Here is an 18,116-nt window from a genome sequence, read left to right as displayed (position 1 = left end):
TTGATGTAGTCATTACATATCCTCTGCCCTGTATAATAAAAGGATCTATTGTAGATGGCAATTTGGAGAGTTACAAAGATAAGTCAAATGGGTGGGGCCCTACTTATTCCTCCAAGTTCTCATTCTGCTCTCAGAAAAATGATAACGGCAAAGTAAGAAAAACAAACCACCCCTGTGTCTGCATTGCCTGGAATGTCACAATTTCCTCATTTAATAATTAACCTTTTTTTCTTTACATTTAAAGTTATCCTTGAAATAGTGACCATGGCATGATTATCTTATACAGGCTCGAATTGAAGAGTTGGAAGAGGAGATTGAAGCAGAGAGGGCCACTAGGGCAAAGGCAGAGAAACAACGAAGTGATTATGCCCGGGAACTAGAGGAGCTGAGTGAAAGACTGGAGGAGGCTGGAGGCGTCACTTCAACCCAAATTGAACTCAACAAGAAGCGAGAGGCAGAATTCCTGAAGTTGCGCCGGGATCTTGAAGAGGCCACTCTACAGCACGAAGCTATGGTTGCCACCTTGAGGAAGAAGCACGCAGACAGTGCGGCTGAACTCAGTGAGCAAATCGACAACCTGCAGAGGGTCAAACAGAAGCTGGAGAAGGAGAAGAGTGAACTCAAGCTGGAGATCGATGACCTCGCTAGTAATGTGGAAAGTGTATCGAAATCTAAGGTGCTTTTCTTTTTCAACGTCAAGACCAAAGCTCTTAACTAATTGGAAACCCGAATGTTGATTCAGTTGTAAGTGGAATGATGAGGCTGTGGTTTCTCAATTTTCTAGGCAAATCTAGAAAAGATATGTCGGACACTGGAGGACCAGATAAGTGAGTCACGGAGCAAGACGGAAGAAACTCAAAGGAGTTTGAATGAGCTGACTGCTCAGAAGGCTCGTTTACAGACTGAGTCCGGTGAGGATGAGACTGAAAGTTGGATTAGATTTTTTTTCATTAATTTATTTGTTTATTTTTCGTTTACAAGATTCAGTTCCATAATCCCTTGAGTATCAAATTTTCTCCCCCTCCCTCTCCCATGACAGCATGCAATCAAATATAGGATCTACAAATATCCTCACACTAAACATTAGTCCGGTTGTAAAGAAGGATTATAACCAATGCAAGGAACAATGGGAAAGAGGAAACAAAACAAGAAAAAGAGAGCAGGTTGTTTGCTTCAATCTGCATTCAAACTCAATAGTTCTTTCTCTGGTTGTGGACATCTCTTTTCCATCATGAGTCTTTTGGAGTTGTCAACCTTGCATTGCTGAGAAGAGCCCAGTCTATCAAAGTTGGTTGTCACACATACATTGTGTCTGTAATTGTGTACAAAGTTCTCCTGGTTCTGCTCTTCTTATTCAACATCAGTTTGTATGTCTCTCCAGGTTATTATGAAATTCTCCTGCTCCTCATTTCTTATAGCACAATAGTATTCCATTACATTCATATACCACAACTTGTTTAGCCATTGGATTAGATATTTTTTCAAAAATAAGACATGCTTGTGTCAGCTAATGGTGCAGAAACAATGAAACACACCCCCAGATGATGAGATCAGAGTATCAAAGGTAGAGCTGATTATCACTAAGGATAAGAAGCCTTAGAGAGTGGCTAAGGAAGTTCATTTTTAGGAAGGACAATTGAAACAGCTTATAAAGGGATGGTGGGTGATTTACCAGAAAAGGAGCATAACTCTGGAGAAGACAGGAAAGAGCAATTGCTCAACAAATAGTAGCAACCTAGAGTTTTAGAACCGAACCATCATTTAGTCCAACTTCTTCATTATACAACTGAGAAGCCTGAAGCCCAAAGAGATTAAGGGTCATGTGCCAAATCATGTAGTGAGTGAGAGACTCACTAATGCTTTTAGTGCCTTTGACTGGGAAACCATAACTCTTTCCAGACCAGATTCCATTGCCACATAGGTAAATTAACTTGCTAGGAGCCACAACCAAAGAACTGAAGATTCACTTTCCAAAGGCTTTTACAAAGCATCATATCACTTGGCACTTCGCATATACTACTTGATACTATTTATGATTTAATGTGCATTATCCTTTGTCCCCCACAAAATTGTAAGTCTAATAAGATTAGGAACCATATTATATGCTTCTATATCTCTAATAACCAGCACAGTGCCATATGTGGGCACTTAGCAGCAGTTTGTTAATGATATTAAAGAGTTTTACCTCTCCCACTCCCACCTTTGATCACAGGTGAACTGAGCCGTCAGCTAGAAGAAAAAGAAAGCATTGTATCCCAGCTTTCTAGGAGCAAACAAGCATTTACTCAACAAATTGAAGAACTCAAGAGGCAGTTGGAAGAAGAGACTAAGGTAAATACTATATACTGTGGTAATATTTGCCTACTGCTCTATATTTTCTGTTGCCACCACCAGAATAAGAAAATTCTGTAGGTAACAGAAACTGAATTGAAATTGAATTTTGCAAGTAGTATTAACATTTTATCTTAATCCATTCTCTGTTCTCTTTGTATTTTCCAGGCCAAGAATGCCCTGGCCCACGGACTACAATCTTCCCGTCATGACTGTGATTTGTTACGGGAACAATATGAAGAAGAACAAGAAGCCAAGGCTGAGCTTCAAAGGGTATTGTCCAAGGCCAATAGTGAGGTTGCCCAGTGGAGGACCAAATATGAGACAGATGCCATTCAGCGCACAGAGGAACTTGAAGAGGCCAAGTATGAAATAGTGTTTGTTTAGGAGGGAATTAAAATTCTAAAAATCCCACTGTGATATGACCAATATCTACCAAGGTTTTCCCCTCACCTAAAATAGATAGATGCTGGCATCCTGCTTGTTCAGGTTATAAGTGAGGCTAAATGAGGTACTCACAGGTCATTAACCAGTTAGCAAAAAGGAAGGAATAGACAATATCACTTAGCTCATTTGGCCTTCTTGGTCTCCATCTAGATAGGCATCTGCTCAGTGGGATAGGGTGGTGGTCTCAGACATCCACCAAGTCTGAAGGATACTGGTTCTCTGTGAGTAGGAACTTTTAGGCTCATAAGCTACCAGTAAGCCCCAGCAACAGAGGCAGAGCACACCAAGAAGCTGTATCAAGGGAGCCACAGCTTGATTCTTGCTCCAGTATGGGGCCAATAAAGTCATGGCCTTGTCACCTTTTAGGGGAAATCTAGCCTAACTTATTTTTGGGGGGAAGAAGAGGAAGGATAAGAGGAAACTATGGTAGATATTGGTCCCATCACTTCTACCTATCACATCAGGTGCCTTCTCAGGAAGCTAAATGAAATACTGGACAGAGTGATGGCCTTAGAGTCAGGAAGGTACTTCATAGCTATGTGATCCTGGGCAGATCACTTGACAACAGTACTTTTTTCACTGGACTTTTGTGCAGATCAAATGAAATAAAATACTTCTTAAATCTCTACGTACCATATAAAAATATTCTATTATTATATTGAATTTAGAATCACTTGTGCATAAGATCTTTTGTTTTAGAAACCAGAAGCTCTAATGAAATATTTTTTTTCTTTCTATTCTCTTTTGCTATACTATAAAATGGTACCTGATATTCCGTAAATTTCCATCAATAAGCTAAAGAAGTGTGATCGTTTCTGGAGACAAGATACAGCTTATCTGTTCATACCAATATTTCGGTAGAAAATAAATACTTTAAGGTGATGCAATGGATAGAGCACTGGCCCTGAAGATAAGAAGACCTGAATTAAAATCTGACCTCAAACACTTACTAGCTGTATGACCCTGGACATGTCACTTAACTACTTAGCCCTGAATGCCTCAAAAACAAAAAAGATACTTTAGAGATAATGGAATAAGTAGATGTTAGGAAAAGAAGCATAAGCAGTAGGTTAATGAAAGGTGACATGTTACAGTGGAAGAGCATTGGCATTGGAGTTGGAGGACTTGGGTTAAGATTCTACCTCTGTCATTTTCTTCCTGATGTGACCTTGGTCCAGTCACTCACCCTCATCTGTAAAATGAAGAGGTTGGACTAAATGACCCACAAGATCCCTACCAAATCTAAATATGAATCTATGAGATTGGAAGTACCTTAAAGTCAGGAACTATGTTTGCTTTTCTTTGAACACCTGCTGCCCAGCATAGCTGTAAGCACTTAATAAATGCTCCTCAACTTACTTTGAATAAATATATTTAAAAAGTAGTGAAAATGTAATAAAATTTGCTTTTGTCTCTTATCCTTTAAGGAAAAAACTTGCTCAGCGCCTTCAAGATGCTGAGGAGCAGGTTGAAGCAGTAAATGCAAAGTGTGCTTCCTTAGAAAAGACAAAGCAGCGGCTACAAGGAGAAGTGGAGGACCTTATAATAGATGTTGAACGAGCCAACTCATTGGCAGCTGCTCTGGATAAAAAACAAAGGAATTTTGATAAGGTACCTTATTAACACACAGTGGGGTACAGCAGAAAGTCTAGAAGAGAGGATGTCTTGGATCTGACCATGGCACCGGCTGCCACCTAGCCACATGACCTTGGACAAGTCATGTCTCTCCTCTAGTCTTTAGTTTTGGTGAAATGATCTTTAAAATTCCTTCCTACTCTGCCATTCCTTGGTTCTTTTTGAACCTGTCTCTATTTATACAGCTATTTCCAAATTACATTGTGCTGTTCAGTTCAAAATGACTTTTAAGAGGCTAGAAAGAGTGCTAGATTTGGAGTCAGAGAACCCAAGTTCAAACCCTCTAAAGTTCCTTCCAGCTATAGGATTCTATGTTTTTTTTTTCATCCTGTTGCTGGTCTGCTTGAAGCTATAGAGACAGTTAAAGACTTGTTGAAAATCTGGTCAGAGGTTTCATGTGGAAAGCTCCCCTTCAGCAGGCCCAAATATGCAAATTTAATACCTACTAATGAAACATCTCTCTCTCTCTCTCTCTCTCTCTCTCTCTCTGTCTGTCTCTCTCTCCCTCCCCTCTTTATATCCTATGCAATCATTTTTAATATTAGAAATACAAATATGTGGAGGGCTAGGAGGGAATAAAGTCTTGGTCTGTCTGAGAAAGTGACTTTATGACCTGTGCTTTTCCACAGAATGAGATTAAAGGAAAGGAGAAGTGAGAGACAGAAATGACAAATCAGGTTCTGACATTGCCGCTCCATATTAATGGTTGCAGACTGTGGAAGAGCAAAGCAGAAAAGTCTGTTAGCTGGATAATACAGTGAATAATTCAGTTTACCTTTGTTTTTTCAGGTCCTGGCTGAATGGAAGACAAAGTGTGAGGAAAGTCAGGTTGAGTTGGAAGCAGCTCTAAAGGAGTCCCGCTCTTTGAGCACTGAACTGTTCAAATTGAAAAATGCCTATGAAGAATCCTTAGATCAACTGGAAACTGTGAAGCGAGAAAACAAGAATCTAGAGCGTAAGTTCTGGTAGCTAATATGGAAAATTTTGTGAAAATTCCTGCCTTTGTACTTCTGTCACATTACTGTGTAGAATGAGGAATTATGCTCACCTAGCATGCCTTCAGACTCACTTTGCAGTTCCAGGGCTTCCAGGGCTGCCAGCGCCACCAGGGCAGGGAATGCTGCCACTTTTGTTAGGAATATGTTGACAGTCTCTTTCGCTACCACTAAACAGATAGGTAGTAATTACTATCAGTGCAATTTGTACATATATGGTATCTTGACTTTGGGAGACTTCTGATATATTAGTTAATGAAACATTTGTTGCTGCCCAATTGTATGTAGGGTCCTCATTGGCTGCTATTGGAGAATATGAAAGCAATTTAAAACATGATCTCTTCCTTGAAAGAGCTTATAGTTTAGCACGTATACAGTGAGGCATATGTCATTTTACATATAATTGTGTTGGTTTACCCCCCTCAAAACTATATTGGTAGAATTTCAGATTTTATTGTTGTTTAGTCATTTCAGTGTCTGATTCTCCATGACCCCATTTCGGGTTTTCTTGGCAAAGATACTAGAGTGGTTTGCAATTTCCTTCTTCAACTCATTTTACAGAAGAGGAAACTGAGGCAAACAGGGTTAAGTGACTTACCTAGGGTCACACAGCTAGTAAATGTCTGAGACAAGATTTGAACTTGTGACAATTAGGCTTCCTCACTCCAAACCCAATGTTCTATCCACTCTGACACCTAGCAACCTTTGAAAATTTCAGATTTAGTGGTTGAGAAAATCTTTTGAACTCTAGGCATTTTAAACTAATGTTCACTTTTTACTTCATAGAGGAGATAGCAGATCTTACTGAACAAATTGCTGAAAATGGTAAAACCATCCATGAACTTGAGAAATCAAGAAAGCAGATTGAGTTGGAAAAAGCTGATACACAACTGGCTCTTGAGGAAGCAGAGGTAGGTTTTGGTGTTAAGAAAAGCAGAGGAAGATAGGGTGAGAATGGATATAGCTTTGGTTTAGGTTTGGGATGTCTTTTTATTTCCTGATTTTTTTTTCATTATATTCCTTTTCCTCTCCTTGTCTTAACTACTCCTCTGTAAAACAGCAGTGATAATACCTTTCTTACCCTTTGCATAACATTATTGTAAGGTGTAATAATGTCTAAGAATTGCATCTGAAGGCCTTTAAGAAAATTATTGCATAAATATAAATATAAGATCTCAAAGATGAGATTTATTATCATTGCTAGTAGCTTCTCAGTGACATGGATGCATATGGAAGATAAACTAGGAAACTTAGAAACTACAGGAAAACTTAAGAAACTTAGGAAACTACAGAAGTGGCAGGTGGTATTTTAGCTGGGCCTTAACTGTCTCTAAACATAGTATTCTCTGCATTGTCCCTGCTCAAGTTTTTTATTTCCTTTTAAAGGCAGCTCTTGAGCATGAAGAGGCTAAAATCCTCCGCATCCAGCTTGAGCTGACGCAAGTAAAATCAGAAATTGATAGAAAGATAGCAGAGAAAGATGAAGAGATTGAACAGCTAAAGAGAAACTACCAGAGAACCGTGGAGACCATGCAGAGTGCCCTAGATTCAGAAGTGCGAAGCAGGAATGAGGCCATTCGGATAAAGAAGAAGATGGAAGGAGATTTAAATGAGATAGAGATCCAGCTGAGCCATGCTAACCGCCAGGCTGCTGAGACACTGAAGCACCTCAGGAATGTGCAGGGACAGCTCAAGGTTGGTGTTGCACACCCTGGCTTTTGACTTAGCCACCGATATTTGTAAAACGATGGACCCTGGGCTATAATGGTCATGATCCTAATACTTCCAAGAACATCCTTGTTGTCTTTCTAATCAGGATAGCCAACTGCACCTGGATGACGCTCTTCGAGGCCAGGAGGACCTGAAAGAACAGCTTGCCATTGTTGAACGCAGAGCCAACTTGTTGCAGGCAGAAGTGGAAGAACTCCGAGCTGCCTTGGAACAGACTGAGAGAGCTCGGAAACTGGCTGAACAGGAGCTCTTGGATTCTAATGAGAGGGTGCAACTGCTGCACACTCAGGCAAGTCAAAGTGAGGAAAGAGAAGAGATGGAGCCTTGGACACAAGGCTAACTTCTTTCTTTTTCTTTACATTAGAACACCAGCCTCATTCATACCAAGAAGAAGCTTGAAACGGATGTTACTCAACTCCAAAGTGAGGTTGAGGATGCCAGTAGGGATGCAAGAAATGCTGAAGAGAAAGCAAAGAAAGCTATAACAGATGTAAGGTTCTTTTCTTCTTTGTAACAGCTTATTTTTATTCTCTATTCAATTACCAAGAACTCTAATGTTAGCTAGCATTTTATATGCTGGTTTACAAAGCACTTTACATCCTCACAACCACCCTACAATAATTTAGGCACTACCATTATCCCCATTTTACAAACTGAGTGTGAAAAAGGTTAAGTAAATAGCTTAGGGTTACATAGCTAGTAAGCTTCTGAGTCAGGATTTGAACCCAGGTCTTTCTATCTCCAAGTCCATCCACTAAACTGGCAAACTCATCATTTAATAGCAAGATTATTAAAGCATCATTAGAACTGGTTCTTAACAATCTGTCAAGGGAATATATACAAATATATACATGAATGGGTGTGATGAATGGCATTGTACTGTAAATATTCTTTCTATTCTATATACATCTGGCTCAGCTTGTATCCTCCCTTCTTGTTGAAAAATTTTGTATAAGCAGCAATGTCTTACAGATACCATAGAGAGTGAGAAACTAGAAGCTATTATGTTCTGGTTCTTTCTATTCTTTCTTTCTTTGCTTTATTGCAAAGGCAAAATTGAGACCAACTGGTACCATTTTCCATAAAAACATTGCAATTTCCTAACAAAGCTCTCTTTCCTTACCTAAGCAACCCTCACCTCTCTTCCCACCATCCTAGGGAAGACATCATTCTCCCTATTCCCAGTTATGCATCTGTAGCTTTGATACCATTCTCTGGGGTACACTAAGAACTTTTTTTCTCCAATTGGTTGTTCTTTTACATAAGGCTGGCTTGCTTTCTGCTTTAGTCTTGTTTTGTTAGTTTTTAGATTCACCTATTTTTTTTTTATCTCTCTGAGAGTATCTCATCTTTGCTCAGGTCCTCAAATGTTATTTGCTATAGATGCATCTCTATCCTTGAACTTTCACCTTCTCTTCAATCCTGTGGTTTTTTTTTGCTGGCTGTAAATCATTACAATTTGTTGACTTTCCCACCCCAAACTACAAAAAAATCTACAAAAACAAAACTCTGCTAACCCAGACATTGTCCTTGGCACTATCACCACCACCACCACTTTTTCTCTCCCATGACTGGGAGATACAGAATGAATTTTAGTTATATTTATGCTTCTTCAATACTTTTATAGTTCTATGATCTCACCAATATGGGCTTTGTATGCTGCTTTTTTTATCCTATGTGATTATTAACCATATTTTTCCATAGATACTTCCCAAAGAATCCACCCAAAACTTTAAAGGTCTTCCTATAGGTTCTGTTTTTTTTTCTATAATTTGAAGGTACCAGTGGAGCACCTAATCTCTCCATACATTAATCCCTTTTTCTCACCACTTGATTGCAGCAAATTAGGATGGACCCAACCAGATAGAATCAGAAAGTTATCAGGTTTCTTGAAGAGTCTCCGTAGGGACCTCTTTAGATATCCCAAGATATACCAGAAAGGGCATAAGATAGCTCTAACATGCTAGATTAGTCTTTTTTTTTTTTTGGCTTCTTTGGAGGGGGGAGGGCAGGGCAATTGGGGTTAAGTGACTTGCCCAAGGTCACAGGACTAGTAAGTGTTAAGTGTCTGAGGCCGGATTTGAACTCAGGTCCTCCTGACTCTAGGGCCAGTGCTCTATTCACTAGATTAGTCTTAGGTCCATCCTCTCACTAACCTTGGGAATTTGAGCAAATCATTTCCATTTCCTGAGCATCAGTATATTAATCTGTATAATAAGGGGGTTGGGCTAGTTGAACTCTAAGGTCCTTTCTATTCTGTGATTCTTTTATTTACAGAATTTGGTAATATAATAATAATTTAGTAGTGTAACATTAATAGAAATTAACCTCTTCATGTCTGTTTCCTTTGTAAAATTTACATTTTTGTTTCCTTTCACTACCTCTATTAAGCAATGATTAGCATTAAATAATGAAGGCACATACTTTGAGGAGCCAAAAAATTGAACCTAAGGAAAGGGAAAAGCAGTCTTTTTCTGAGGATTACTACTTCACATACTGAAGATTCTTTTCAATACACTTTAGAATTATAACTATTTAAAATGTTATTAAATTATCAATTTTTTTCTCTAATAGCAATCATTTTTTTAATTAGCACCTACTTCTTGCTTCTGTATTGAGAAGAAACATTGGAAAAGTGGATAGAGAGAGATGACCTTAGAATCAAGAAGACCTGGTTTCAAGTTTTTCCTCTGAAACATAATGGTTCTGTGGCCCTGAATAAGTCACTTGTCCCTTCAGTGTCCCTGCATTCCTTTAATACTATGTATTGTAGATGTTCCTCTCACTGTATTGTGAGAGGAAGTTTCCTTCCCTGGATTTCCTTATGCTAATGAACTCACAGGTCCATATTAAAATATTACATATAAATTCCTATTTATTATCTATGTATCACTGCCAAGATATCTATTGTGCTGGGTCTTACTCTTATATCTGGTGTTAGCCCCCATTTATGTCATTCTTCTTTTCTCAAATATGGTACTGTCTGTTTACCTTGCAGTGAGGAAAATTTTGTAAAACTTGAATCCTTTATAAACACGTGGCATTAAGTGAATGTAATTTATGTTGCCAGGCGGCCATAATGGCTGAGGAGCTGAAGAAGGAGCAGGACACGAGTGCCCACCTGGAGCGGATGAAGAAGAACCTGGAGCAGACGGTGAAGGACTTGCAGCATCGCCTGGATGAGGCCGAGCAGCTGGCCCTGAAAGGAGGAAAGAAGCAGATCCAGAAACTGGAGACACGGGTACCTCTCAGAGCTAAATGGAACTTTTCCTTTTAGATGTAATGGAGTGGGGAATTATGCTTCCTGGACACTTCTCTTCTATCTACAAAATATTCTCAATTATTTTTCCAGATCCGAGAGTTAGAATTTGAACTTGAAGGAGAGCAGAAACGAAATACAGAGTCAGTTAAGGGACTCAGGAAATATGAACGGCGAGTCAAAGAGCTGACTTATCAGGCAAGTGGAAGAAAAGCAAATATTTTCCTGTTTTGAGTTTTCTGATATGTTTGAACATGACCATTTTCTCTCCAAATATACTGAAATTAGAAATGTCTTAGAAAAATTCATAAGTAAGGGATAGAGACCAGTGGAAGAAGAAATGCCTACAGGAGGGGGCGGCCAAGTAGCACAGCGAGTAAGAGCACCGGCTCCAGTGTTGGGATGACCTGGGGATCGAATCCGGGCTCAGACACTTAGCACCACACCCAGAAACACCTGTCCATGTAACCTTGAGGAAGTTACTTAACCCTAATTGCTTAGGGGCAGCCAGGTGGCTCAGCAAGTAAGAGCACTGGGTCCAGTGTTGGGATGACCTAGGGGATCGAATCTGGGCTCCGATACTCAGCACCACACCCAGAAATAACTGGCCATGTAACCTTGAGGAAGTTACTTAACCCCAATTGCTTAAAAAAAAAAAAAAGAAATGCCTACTGTGTTCTAGAGACCAGAGTCATAAGAGAGAGACACCAAACCCTTGGATAGATCCAAAGTTTAGAATCTTAGAATCCTGGCTTCCTTCAAAGTTCAGCTCAAATACCACCTCCTATGTGAGGTGCTAGCTGATAGTGATTTCACTATCAAATTACTTTGTATTTATATTGCATATATTTTTTATACACACATAAAGTCACAGACATCTACACAAACATGTTTTCTCCCTTGGTAGACTGTAAGCTCCTCGAGGGTAGGCTCTGCTTCATTTTTGTCTTTATATTCAGTGCCTAACAAAATACCTGGCACATAGTAGAGACTTTAAAAGTGACTTTTGATTGATTGAATGGTGACAGAAAGCTAACAGTCAATTTGATGTTTTACTAATGTAGCCCAAACTCCATTGGATCCAATCAGGTAGCAAGGAGATGTCACAGTCACTGGAACCAGATGGGGAGAATTTTCTTGTTGTGATTGTCCTAGCAATTAGAGCTGAGGAGAATTGGCCATGGTTCCTTCTAATCTGTTTCTCCTTCAAATGGTATTCACTGTTGCTTTACCATCTATATCTTGTTAAGTTTATTATGTTTGTCTTATCTTTTTAGGGTGAAGAAGACAGGAAGAATGTGTTAAGATTACAGGATTTAGTGGATAAACTGCAAGTAAAGGTCAAATCCTACAAGAGACAAGCTGAGGAGGCCGTAAGTCATATAACATAGATATCTTAAGCAATTGGCAAACCATCCTAATTTCTTACAAAAGACATGATGAAACCCACACCTCCTCTTTACCATCTCTGACTATTTTATTTCAGGATGAACAAGCTAATGCTCATCTCACCAAATTCAGAAAGGCTCAACATGAGCTGGAGGAGGCTGAAGAACGAGCAGATATTGCAGAGTCTCAAGTCAATAAGCTAAGAGCTAAGACCCGGGATTTTACCTCCACCAGAGTAAGTTGGCTTTAAAGAGCCCTTTTACTGATAGGGAGGACTAGTTGAATTGAATTAGGCAACAGAGAAGAATGGATAAGGAAATATTTTCATTTTGAAGAGTCTCCCCGAAGGGAAAGAATAGAAGACCAGCATTGTCCCATTGAGTTTTCCCTCTGCTTGTTCTCTGGGGAGTACATTTTAAGGATTCATCAAAATAGGGAACTGAGTGTCTGACATTACACACTTCTAACAATTCATTCACTTCAGATATTGTGTATCCAGGCTTTAGCCTGGGGAGAGAGGAGTGTCTCTGATGATGGGAGGAATAGGAAGGTAACAAGATAACGAAAAGGAACAAAGTGGGGCGTGCCTATGGTGGGGGGGGGGGGATTTTTTTCCCTATTGAAACATTACTAATTTTATATTGAAGTTAATGGGAAAATATATTTGAAAAACATTTGTATTATACAGTTATCCTTTCCACATCATGGGGGTTTAGGGTGAGGTGCCCAAATCTGCATAAAATATTTTGGATCTCCTTTCATACCAGAAAAGAAGTTTGAATTTTTTCTTTCTTTTTTAATGAGGTGTTTATAGTACCTTATTGTAAAATCTGGGTTAAATATTTGGTCATGGGCTCTGTGTCTTCTGCAGGCCATTGAATGTTATCTGTAGCTTCTACAAAAATCCCCCCAAATTCCCATTTGCTTCCTTATGCTGACCTGTGTTATATTGATAATAATTTTTTTTAAAGCAATTGGGGTTAAGTAACTTGCTCAAGGTTACATGCCAGTTTGTGTGTGTGTGTGTGTGTGTGTGTGAAGTATCTGAGGCTGGAACTGATCCCAGGTCTCCCGACTCTGGGGCCGGTGCTCTTACTCACTATTATATACCTGGTATATTATATATATTATATACCTGGTATCCCAATAATTTTTTTAAAGTTGCAATGTAGAAAGGATAACTATAGTTATCCTTTTTTTGCTAAAAATTAACTTCTTTACTTCCTGGCCTAACTTATAGTTTACTCTCTTCCTAAAGAAATTTTAGGGTTAGAATCTCCAAATAATGGAATGCCTGAAGTTATGTAGCTGTTCATAGATTTTAAGGGCCATAAAATGTACTTGAGTTCTCATACTGAAGTATGGGCATGTAAATCCATGAAGGTGCCTTGAGTAAGGGTCTAGTAGCAGATCAATGCAGTGATATCTGATGTGAATAAAAAAGCCTTCATTTTTTTTCCCCATTCCCAGGTGGTACATGAAAGTGAAGAGTGACCTACTTCTGAGAGCTGGGCAGAAAATATGCAAAATGCATATTTCCCTGGTTCCTAACTATGTGTGCTTGTAGCTGCCATGTGGCTTTTCCCCACCTGTATATACATGCACATAATAAACTTCTCTCTGCTTTCACTTTTGAGCAGCTTCACTCTATCCTTTTCTCCACCCAGAGTTGAATAATTTAGAGACCTTTGTGTTTGTGTTGATGTCTCTGTGAGCCAATAATTTGTTCAGTCAAAGGAGCCTGTATCAGGGTTGCATGAAGATAACAACTACATTATGTAGCAGTCACTGCTTTTGGAAAATTAAGTCTGTGAAACTACTTTGAAAGCTGTTATGTTCTCATAAGTAGTGACCTTATTACTTCCTTACAGGAAGAACACAATATCAAGGTTTATACCCTTCTCCCTGCTGCAATCTTTATTGTGTTGTTGAGTCATTTCAGTCATGTCTGACTCTTCCTGACCTCATTTGAGATTTTCTTGGCAAAGATACTAGAGTGTTTTACCATTCCCTTCTCAAGCTCATTTTTACAGATGAGGAAATTGAAACAAACAGGGTTAAGTGACTTGCCCAGGGTCACACAGCTAGTAAATGTCTGAGGCTAGATTTGAACCCAGGTCTTTCTGACTCTTGACCTGGCATTCCATTCATCTAGATACCCAAGAATCTTAATTAAGTTTCTGTCATTTTTCCTCAGCCATATTCTTGTTTTCCTCTCTGTCAGACTCCCTTGTATTCTTTAGAAAATCTATAGTCTGACTCAGTGGGTGAAAATGACAACATATAGTTGGAATTAGAGAACTATAGAAATTGTGAGTGGGAAGTGGCCTTGGAGTTCATCTAGCACACCTCCTCTATTTTGTTGAGGCTTATAGGATGCTTCTCTTCTGAGATTTTCAGAACAATTACTCTCAGATTTGGAGAGGACAGAGACATGGATCTGTCCTCAAAATGAATATGATAGGGTCTTTTTTCATCAGTGATGAACCAGGTACTCTCATCTCTCTTCATTCTTCTAGGAATACTAGAGCCTCAGCAAAATTAGGGTAGAAAAGAGAGAAGAGACTCTTCTTCCCCACCTCTCTCTTTCTCTCCCCCCTCCCCCCTCCCCACTCCATGAGAGATCTTCAGAAAGGGGGGTGGGACAGAGAGGGAGAATGGTTGTTTAAACCCCTAAAATTAAGTGTTTTGGGTTTATAGCAGCAAGATCATCTTTATGCTTTTCAGAGGCAACAAGGTGAGGAGCATGCTGGAAAATCCATGGAAACAAATTACAAAGTTTACTCTCTCCTGAGTTTTGCCTTCAGGATAGGAATGAGATTGTTATTTATACGTCTACATATCAATGATTTCAAGGTGGTCTATAATAACAACAATATTAGCACATTATATTTTTCAAAATTATTTTCTCTACCTTTTTACTTGATCTTCATAATATTTTAGATGTTAGATAGTGTAGTGTTATTATCCCCATTTTACAAATGAGGAAATGGAGGGTCAGAGAGATGAAGTGATTTACCAAATGTTACATTTGTCAGAAGTGTATATGGGGAGGCAGTGTGATATAGTGGAGAAAGAGCCAGCCTGGGAACGAAGAATACCTGGGTTTAAGTCCCACCTAGGACACACCCAAGCTATTTATATAGCTTATTTATACCCTGGGAAAATCACTTAACCTCTCAATGTTTTAGGCAGCTCTTAAAGACTCTAACTTGCAGAAAAGGTGTCATTTTGCATTGGTAGAGGAGTTTCTTCTTCCTGAGAGTTCCCTATGACAATGAAATCATAGATCCAGTTCCTATCCCCTATCCAAATGGCTAAGTGTCATAGATGGGATTAGAACTCAGGCCTTCTGACTCCTTGTCTCTATATACCATATGGCCTCTCTAGAGCTGATCCCTAGGAACATGGCTTTTTAATGCCTCAGCCAACAGTGAATAATTAAGAAATGGAATGGATTCCTGACCTGTGATTTATTACTGGTACTCAGAGGTCAGAAATTAAACTAAGAACCAATAGGCCCTCAAGCACTATCATGGCCAAAATGGTCATTTAAAAAAAATTTCCTTCTGCATTTTAATGAGTATATGTACATAAAAGACAATAGTATAGATCTCTTCTTGATTTAAATTACCTAAATTAACTCATCCTATAACACTTCTCAATTAAGAACAGAAAATGTTCAACTTTTAGAAGACTAGAAGCCTCATACTGTTGTTTTATATGAAGAGAGAACAAGGAATTGAGATCAATATATTCAAAAGCAGACATTAAATTTTACCAAGCACTAACCTTTATCCGTTCTTTTTTATAACTCTCATCTTGACCATTTCACCAGCTATTCAATCTCATATTGATAGAGGTTCCCCTCTGTTCCTGTTCAGCAGAAAGAGAGTAAAGATCATGGCATTTTAAATTGGAAGAGAATCTGGGAATTATTTAATATAACCTTTACATTTTACAGATGAGAAAATTGAGTCCTAAAGATGGGGAATAACTTGCTCCATAACTTGCACACAGGTAGTAATTGGCCAAATTATGCTTTCAAGCCAAATATTCAGACTTTGAATTCAATATTTTTTAACTATACTAGAAACTCCAAAAAAGAAACTAGATATTTTTTTAAATAGGAAAACAGATAGAGGTCAAACTGAAAAAACATTCAGACAGGAATATGTGATACGGCACCTAACAGTTCAGTGTGCTTTTATGATTTAGTGATTTTACATATTATAAATTCTCAAAATGAAGGAAAAGGAGGGAAATTAAATTCTAGAAGCTATCCATGGCTGTGTCTACTGGGAGAAAATGTATTCTATAGGAATATTGCTCCTTTATAATGAAGTCAATGAGAAATTAATTTTTAAAAATTTCCTTTATACTTATATACTTTGCTGGAATTCTACTTTCTATAGAATTCCACTGTAGTTTAAGCTCACTATTTTTAAGTGGGGGAAAAGCACTGTACTAACCTCAAATAAGGAACTAAGAGTGACATTTAAAGAACAGAAGAGAAGCTCTATCTTAGAAAAAAGGCATCAAGAGATTGAATAGCTGGTGGAATGCTCAGGAAGGAGAAAATCCTAGAAATGAGAGTTAGAAAAAAGAATGGATAAAGGTTAGTGCTCGGTAAAATTTAATGTCTGCTTTTGAATATATTGACCTCAATTCCTTGTTCTCTCTTCACATAAAAGCTGTTTCTATTACCTCTTCTAAAGCCACACTTAAAATAAACACACTTTTTCTGATGTTGGAGAGATACAGAATTTTGGGTTTTTAAAAAGAGATTGAAGAAATGGAGACCAAGAGTCTGAAAAACTTCTTTGCTGAGAGTGTTTTTCAGATGCCCCTCTTTTTTAATTGACAGTTCCCTTCATGTTCACATGTGGGATACTGATTCTAAAAAAGTAACAAGTCCTTATGGGGAGAAAACTAATGTTTGAAGTTTTCCACCATCTGGGGAGGTCAACCTTCAATTTCTTTTAGGGTGGATCATCACAGCAGCTGAGAATGTGGGGCAAAGAATCTATCCAGCATGAAGGAGTCTGTTTATACCCCTACAAATGGTCTGTTTCTAAAAACAACCTTGGGCTGAGGGTATTTTGATGACTACTTTCTGGTCCTGAACTGTGATCTGTTTACCCTCAGCAATGCTAAGACATTCCCAGGAGCTAGCCTGCCTCCAGTCTGCATGCCACCATGAGACAGTAACCCCCAAATGGCAAAGGCTATTTTTATCTAAGATGTTTTATGCTTTCATGGTCATGAGGAGTAAAAAGAATTCATAACTGGTGGCCATTAATAGATCTCCTCCTTTATGTCTCTGGGCCCCAAAGATTAATCCTCTTATTCCCCCTCTTTTTTTTGTTGTTGCCACCACTCATTTTTCCACCTATGGTTCCCTAACTGTAGGTCTGTTTCTGAACTGATTGAGGTTCCCCTGTGTTCCTGTTCAGCAGGAAGAGAGTAAAGATCATGGCATTTTAAATTGGAAGAGAATCTGGAAATTATTTAATATAACCTTTACATTTTACAGATGAATAAACTGAGTCCCAAAGATGGGAAATAAATTGCTCCATAACTTGCACACAGGTAGTAAATGAGCCAATTATGCTTTCAAGCCAAGTATTCAGACTTTGAATTCAATATTCTTTCATCTATACTAGGAACTACATGGATATTTTTTAAAATAGGAAAACAAATAGAGGTCAAACCAAAACAACAAACATAGATAAGTTATGCAGTTACCCAAAGTCTTAAAATTAATAGTTATCCTGTTTTATTAAAATATATATGGTAGTAGACCTGGTTTCTAAGCTCTTTTCTCCTTTTCTGGTTATCTACCCCAACTGAGCCACTCTTTTATTTTTATTACATAACTGGTATTCTGAAGAGTTTCTCTTTAGTCTTTATTTTATATCCTGAAAGGGATGGGGCAAAGTTCATGATATACCTAATGGTCAGTTGACCATTCCCTAGGGGGAGTTCAGGACTGGCTAGCCTAATCTCTTCCTGTTTTACCATGTGAAGATATAAAGTGATTTGAAGACCAAAAAAAGAGAAATAAAGAAAAGGAAAGGATACTTTATAGGATCTTGGATTTAGAGTTTGAAGGATAATAGAAATCTTCTAGACTAGAAGTGTCAAATGCTAGGCCCTTGGGAAAATGTAATTGGTTAATTAAACTAAATAAAAATACAATAAAATATAGATAATGTTCATTTGTGGTTTCCAAGCCAATTTTTAGCTGCCAGGGATTAATTTCTATTTGATTTTTACACTATTGATCTGGATTAACCTCTTCATTTTACAGATGAAGAAACTGAGGC

The 18,116-nt window shown here is 38.4% G+C and overlaps 1 protein-coding gene across 3 annotated transcripts in view; it reads left to right on the top strand.

Annotated features, from left to right (window-relative positions):
* LOC138152698 (myosin-3) overlaps nucleotides 1-13,416 on the top strand; it is a 101,985-nt gene extending 88,569 nt beyond the window's left edge. For 2 of the 3 annotated variants that reach the window (XM_069076786.1, XM_069076787.1), the window contains 10 exons: nucleotides 287-676; nucleotides 785-911; nucleotides 2,213-2,331; nucleotides 2,500-2,696; nucleotides 4,206-4,389; nucleotides 5,203-5,368; nucleotides 6,195-6,319; nucleotides 6,795-7,103; nucleotides 7,225-7,423; nucleotides 7,499-7,613. In XM_069076786.1, the coding sequence (XP_068932887.1) occupies nucleotides 287-676; nucleotides 785-911; nucleotides 2,213-2,331; nucleotides 2,500-2,696; nucleotides 4,206-4,389; nucleotides 5,203-5,368; nucleotides 6,195-6,319; nucleotides 6,795-7,103; nucleotides 7,225-7,423; nucleotides 7,499-7,503 (1,821 nt within the window). In that variant the 3' untranslated portion in view covers nucleotides 7,504-7,613. Of the gene's footprint in view, nucleotides 1-286; nucleotides 677-784; nucleotides 912-2,212; nucleotides 2,332-2,499; nucleotides 2,697-4,205; nucleotides 4,390-5,202; nucleotides 5,369-6,194; nucleotides 6,320-6,794; nucleotides 7,104-7,224; nucleotides 7,429-7,498; nucleotides 7,630-10,209; nucleotides 10,381-10,491; nucleotides 10,597-11,675; nucleotides 11,772-11,884; nucleotides 12,023-13,257 lie in introns of those variants that run through there. The other variant, XM_069076788.1, reaches the window with a different exon arrangement.
* Nucleotides 13,417-18,116: the final 4,700 nt, after the last annotated feature.

The sequence above is a fragment of the Petaurus breviceps genome, unplaced genomic scaffold (assembly GCF_028583685.1).
Source record: "Petaurus breviceps papuanus isolate PSGF00001 unplaced genomic scaffold, PetGlider_PUasm1.0 90925, whole genome shotgun sequence".
NCBI classification, from domain to species: Eukaryota; Metazoa; Chordata; class Mammalia; order Diprotodontia; family Petauridae; genus Petaurus; species Petaurus breviceps.
The sequence above is the reverse complement of the archived record's forward strand: the minus strand, read 5'-3'. Positions and strand labels throughout refer to the sequence as shown.